This window comes from Petaurus breviceps, unplaced genomic scaffold, assembly GCF_028583685.1.
Source record: "Petaurus breviceps papuanus isolate PSGF00001 unplaced genomic scaffold, PetGlider_PUasm1.0 207, whole genome shotgun sequence".
NCBI classification, from domain to species: Eukaryota; Metazoa; Chordata; class Mammalia; order Diprotodontia; family Petauridae; genus Petaurus; species Petaurus breviceps.
This window is the reverse complement of record NW_027185850.1, coordinates 23,154,330-23,160,046: the sequence shown is the minus strand read 5'-3', so window position 1 is coordinate 23,160,046 and position 5,717 is coordinate 23,154,330. Positions and strand designations below refer to the sequence as shown.

The 5,717-nt window shown below is 48.8% G+C and overlaps 1 protein-coding gene across 1 annotated transcript in view; it reads left to right on the top strand.

The window, feature by feature from the left end:
* Window positions 1–1,079: 1,079 nt before the first annotated feature.
* The window catches only part of LOC138164750 (carnitine O-palmitoyltransferase 2, mitochondrial-like), a 13,954-nt gene continuing 9,316 nt past the window's right edge, over window positions 1,080–5,717 (top strand). The window contains exons 1-2 of the mRNA XM_069092715.1: window positions 1,080–1,282; window positions 3,189–3,269. Of these exons, the coding sequence (XP_068948816.1) occupies window positions 1,080–1,282; window positions 3,189–3,269 (284 nt within the window). The remainder of the gene's footprint in view (window positions 1,283–3,188; window positions 3,270–5,717) is intronic.

The following is a 5,717-nucleotide window of genomic DNA, read 5'->3' as shown; positions in this document are numbered from 1 at the left end:
ACTTGCCCAAGGTCACATGGCTAGTAAGTGTTAAGTATCTGAGGCTGGATTTGAACTCAGGTCCTCCTGACTCCAGGGCAGGTGCTCTATTCATTGTGCCACCGCGCTGCCCCCAATAAAACTGTATTTAGGGGTCAAACTAGTGATGCAAACAAAATGTGTTTTAGGAATTGTGCAGACACAAAGGGACAGAGACAAAGGGGGGGGAGAGAGAGAGAGAGAGAGAGAGAGAGAGAGAGAGAGAGAGAGAGCACTGAGCCTCAAAGGATAAATTGATGTCATCTCAGCTCTTTATCCCTAGAATGTGACTTACAGTTAAATGAGAAAGAAATCTACCTGGAAACCAGCCCCAAACAATCGACAAGTATTTCATCATGTGCTCACACCAGTGCCATGAAGACACACTGAAGCAGCCCCTGCCCTCAAGGGGCTTTTGTGTTAGGGGTTTAGAAGGCGGAACTGGGGGCTGGAAGAGAGTAGCGCATGTGCTGACCAAGCAAAAAGCTGTGCATGCTGCACGTGGGTGGAAACATGCGGGGTTGGGGATCCCAGCAGTGCTCTGTCTCCTTGTACCCACCAGGGCGCTGAGCCAGTTGGAGCTGGAGCACAGCCAGAACAGATCTACTGAGGAGCTGGGGGAAATCCTTGTAAATGAAGCCTCCTTGAAAGAACTCGGCCCAGCGGAAGGAGATGGAGGCGCAGCCCTCCCTATTTAAGTGAAGGCAGCAGCTCAGCCCACGGGAATCACAGCAGTGCCCTGCAGCTTCCTGATCGCCCGCTGGGCCTCTTGTGGCTGGGCAGCTGCCTTCTTGGAGAAGATGCTTTGATGCTTTCTGGAGGTCAAACCCCTGCCAGAGGCGCCTCTCCATGATGCTGGGCACCCTTATCCCACTGGACCTGAGGGGAAACGGGTCTGGAGAGCAGCAATAAGCTAGCACCCCCAACCCATCTTTACCCCAAGACAATTCTTGGGGGTCGGAATCAAGCTTCACAATTAGATGTAACTAGAGGCCCTCCCTCCAATGCAGAGGCTTTATTATTAGGGGGGCTAAGGAGGGACCCCCAAGCTTCCCGGGCCAATGGCCCTGTGCCTGACACTGTCCCCTGGGCAGGGGGCTGCCAAGAGAGCCTTAAGGAAGCTTATAACTTTCTGGGGGAGTACTTGGAGGCATTCAGTTCCCTTCAGGGACCTTCGGTCCTTCCCAACTCGTCCATTAAAGCACACGGAATACCTACATCACAGCATTGTGGACACCATGCACTATCAGGAAAGTCTTCCCAGGTAAGGATGTGTTCAGGTAAGGGTATGGTCAAGCAAGAGCCTACCCAGAGAAGGGCCTTCCTAGGGAAGCTCCTGCCCAGGTGAATGCCTGCCCATTTTTTTTATAAGCAATCGGGGTTAAGTAACTTGCTCAAGGTTACACGGCCAGTTATTTTTGTATGGGTACCAAGTATGTGGGGCCAGAACCAATCCCAGGTCTCCCGACTCTGGGGCCAGCACTCTTACTCATTGAGCCACCTGGCCACCCCTACACTTTTAACCAGGTAAGCTCCTGCTCAGACAAGTTCCTAATCATATAAGTTCTTAACCTGGTGGACAGAACCTATGTGGATAAGTAGCTATCTGAAATGTCCAGGTAACCACCTTCTCAGTGAAGGCCCTCACCAGGTAAGCTTTTCAGACTCTTGGCCAGGTACAGTTCTGCCAAGGTAAGTGCCCATCCAGGTAAGAACCTTCACAGATAAATGCTGACCTGGGGAAGCTCTTGCCAACTAAATGCCTATCTAAGTAAGCTCCTGCCCAGGTAAATGCTGGCCCATAAACTCTTGGCCATGCAAAGGCCTGCCAAAGTAAGTATTTGTCCAGGTGAGAGCCTGCCAAGAAAAAATCTGATTAAGTAAAAGTCTGCCCAGGTCAGCCCCCAGCCGGGTCAGCTCCTGCCTGGGCATGCTCTTGTCCAGGTATTCTCTGTCCAGATAATCACAGGCTGCTTCTAGGTTCACGTTCCCAGTGTCCAAAGTTCTTTTTTAAGCATAAACTCATTTGTTGCTTATTGTAAACTTGTGAGGTAGGACCTTGCACTGGTATCCTCATTTCACAATGGGCCAGAGAGCCCATTAGAAAAAGTGTTCCTTATAGGCTATGACCTCATGAGGTCATTCCCATAATTGAGGGGAGTCGGGATGATGGCCTGAACTTGGGTGGAGGCAGAAGTGGGGAAGGAAGAGAAGGGGGCAGATGTAAGAGGCAGAGGTGGAATCAACAGAACTTGGCAGACCAACTGGCTTAGAAAAGGGAAAGGGAAGGGACCCGACTGATGGGGAAGACAATGGTGCCGCTAACAGACAGGGAAGTAGGAGGCACCCCCCCCCCCCCCCCCCGCTGCTTCCCAGCTCTCCTCCTCATGTCTCAGCTTTCAAGTCCAGGCAAGCTGGCAGGCATAAAGTGCCTACTATGTGCTGGGCATTGTGCTAAGTGAAGCGTGGGTATAAATGCCATCCTTGTCACCGTGGTAGGTGTAGGGAGGAAAATGCCTACTTCTGCTTTGGACATGGCACACTGGAGAAGCCAATGGGACACTGAGGCGGCCACATCCAGCAGACAGCTGGCCACACGGGGGCCTGGGACTTGGGAAAGAAGCAGGAGCTGGATGTACGGAAGGAGAAACCTCTGCGTAGAGTGGATACAGGAAGTCATGGGAGTTAATTAGACCATCCTTTGGTGGCCTTAAAAAATCTTATCTGGCTCATAGGGTCTTGTTATGTGTTCACTTTAGAAACTGTAAAGAATCAGCAACCATATACTGAGCACCCACAGCCAACAAGGTGGGGTAACGGATAGAGTGCTAGACTGAGAATCAAGACGGATCTGAGTTCAAATCCTGCTTCAGACATACTAGTTTTGGGACCTTGGGCAAGTCACTTAACCTCTGATTGCCTCATCGCCTCAACTGTAAAAAGGGGATGATAATATAGCTACCTCCCAGGGTTGTTGTGAGGATAAAATCAAATAATGCCTGTAAAGCCTCCGGCAAACCTTAAAACACTCTAGACATGTTAGCCATTACTGTGTGCTGGCCACACTAAGCTCTGAGGCTGCAAGCTGGAAGGAGTCCTGACACTCTAAAGGGGGAGGCAGCACGGATACACGCACACTCAAAGCCACGGTTTTTTCTTTTCCCTTTCAGGCTGCCTATTCCTGATCTGGTGGACTCGGTGAGAAGATACCTAAATGCCCAAAAGCCCATTTTAGATGATGACCAGTTCAGGTACAGACCGGCAGACTCGCCCAAGTCAGCTGGGGAATCCGTGTCTGGACTCACTAAGCACCCTCATGCCCTCTTCTCTGAGGCTCATGGGAACTCTGAGGTGGGGTGGAGCATGTGGGAGAGGGCACGGGAGGGAGCTGGCCTCCAGTCAGCCTCTGGCCCTTCAGCCTCACCCTCCACCATGAAGTCCAGTTATCAGTGATGACATCTGTGAGTCTAGCCCAGGGGTGGGGATGTGGCCTTCTAGGTCCTTGGGTGTGGCTTTTTGACTAAATCCAAACTTCACAGAACAAATCCTTTAATTAAGATTTGTTCTGTGAAGTTTGGATTTGGTTAAAGGGCTGAACTTGAGGACCTAGAGTGCCACATGTGGCCTTGAGGCCACAGGTTCCACACCCTGGGCTAGCCATTCAACTAGCTCCAAATCCATCTAGTTCCTGTATCACCATCTTGGCAATTACAGTGGCATGAAAGACTGGGTCAAATCTTGTATTTCAACTCTCAGTCATTTTTGTTGTCCTTCCCAGTGTAAGGGAAGTTCTTCTTGGTATAGAAACAAGGAAACTGAGTATTGAATTTGCTAAGGACATCTAACTTCATTTTTATCATCATCCCATCCCGGGGGATCTTGCATGCCTCTACTCTGAGTCTCTCCCCCAAACATATAAATAAACCAAACACACAGACCCATTTTGTTGTTCCCCACATTCTTTGTCAGCCTTGTGCCATCTGGAGCTGAAGAGGACCAGGTCATGCCTCTGTGTTCACCCTTTGCTGACTCTCCTATTCTCTCTGCATTCAGTTAAAATCCTAAGTCAATGAGTTCATTCTGTGTATGCCTTAGTCTCCCTAAACAGCTCTTCCCCATTCTCTTCATCCACATGGATCCTTTTTGGTTTTCAGGATTTTGATCTAGAGAACTTCCCATCCCCTCTTAGGCTGGCTGAGCCTTCTTAAGGAATTTCAGTCTCTGGGACCCTGCTCGTTCTCCTCCCCACGCCCAGGGGGTCTACATACATGCCAGTCTACACTCAACTTGCCTTTCCTGCACTGTCACAAAGGCTAAGATGGATTGGTCACTTGCCCCTGTTTCCCATCAGGTTGACTTTGGTAACCAGGTTCCTCTTGGTGAAAATCAGGTGTCCAAAAGGATGAAGTTATCGGTAAGTCACACCGTGAAGGGACCAGCTGCTCTGCTTTGGGGAGAGAGAGCTGGGTGATGCCCACTTCCATTTCCCAAACTCTTCATCTCCTCCTACCTTCTGTGAAGGCGGCAGGCAGACTATTCCAGAGCAGGCCCCCAAGGGCACTCCAGTGCGCTTCCTTCTCTGGCTCTTCTGCTTGCTCACACACGTGTCTCTGTCACTGACTCACAATGCTTGCCCCACCTCCAACACCTGCTTTCTCCCTTCCTGCCCTTTGGAAGAAGGTGGGCCCTTCCAGAGCCTTCCATTCCCTGGGGCTTCTTGATGCCTTCTTTCTTATTACTCACACTGTGTAGAAGAATCAAAGGCATGGGTTTTGCTATGGGATCCTTCATCATTCCTGGACATTTTACCCACTGTTCTGCATTAGAACTGGTCTCTTGGGGAGCCAATTGGCTGGGGTACAGAAGCCTTTTTCTCCCTTCCCCTTCCTTGGTCATTTTAAAGAATTTAGATTAGATGGACAAGACTCCAGGCAAACACACACAATACACACATACATATAAACAGACACACGTGTTCATGTATGCACACATCTTTAGTGTACACAGACATGTGTATACATGTATGCACATATGTGTCACTCCACCTGCATGTCTATGTGCACATTTGTGCACACACATGTATGTATAAACACATATGGATAAGTGGGGGCAGCTAGGTGGTGCAGAAGAGAGAATGCTGGGCCTAGGGTCAGGAAAACTCATCTTCCTGAGTTCAAATCTGGCCTCAGTTACTTACAAGCTGTGTGACCCTGGGCAAGCCACTTAACCCTGTTTGCCTCAGTTTCCTTATCTGTAAAATAAGCTGAGAAGGACATGGCAAGGCACTCCAGCATCTTTGCTAAGAAAACTCCAAATGGGGTCATGGAGAGTTAGATATGGCAGTAATGACTCAACAACAGCACATATATGTGTGTTTTGTTGTTGTTCAGCAATCATTTCAGTCGTATATTATATATTAAAAACCAAGTCTTGTTAGATATACTCCTTTCATCGCCAAGAACTTGCATCCCAATATTTTAAGCAATGGCCCAGAAATTCAAATCATGTTCTCAGACTCAATCTTATTGACAGCTGTTTGCTTACCCCACAGGTCCTCTCTCCCAAAGCTTTTCTATTCAGTTGGTAGCCTTGTGCCGCTAAGTTCTTCAGTTTCTTACCTAGAGCTTCATCATAATTCTTAGTGATGCTTTCTAGATTTCTTCTGGCAGAATTTTATTTTAAAATTTCATCTCATTTTT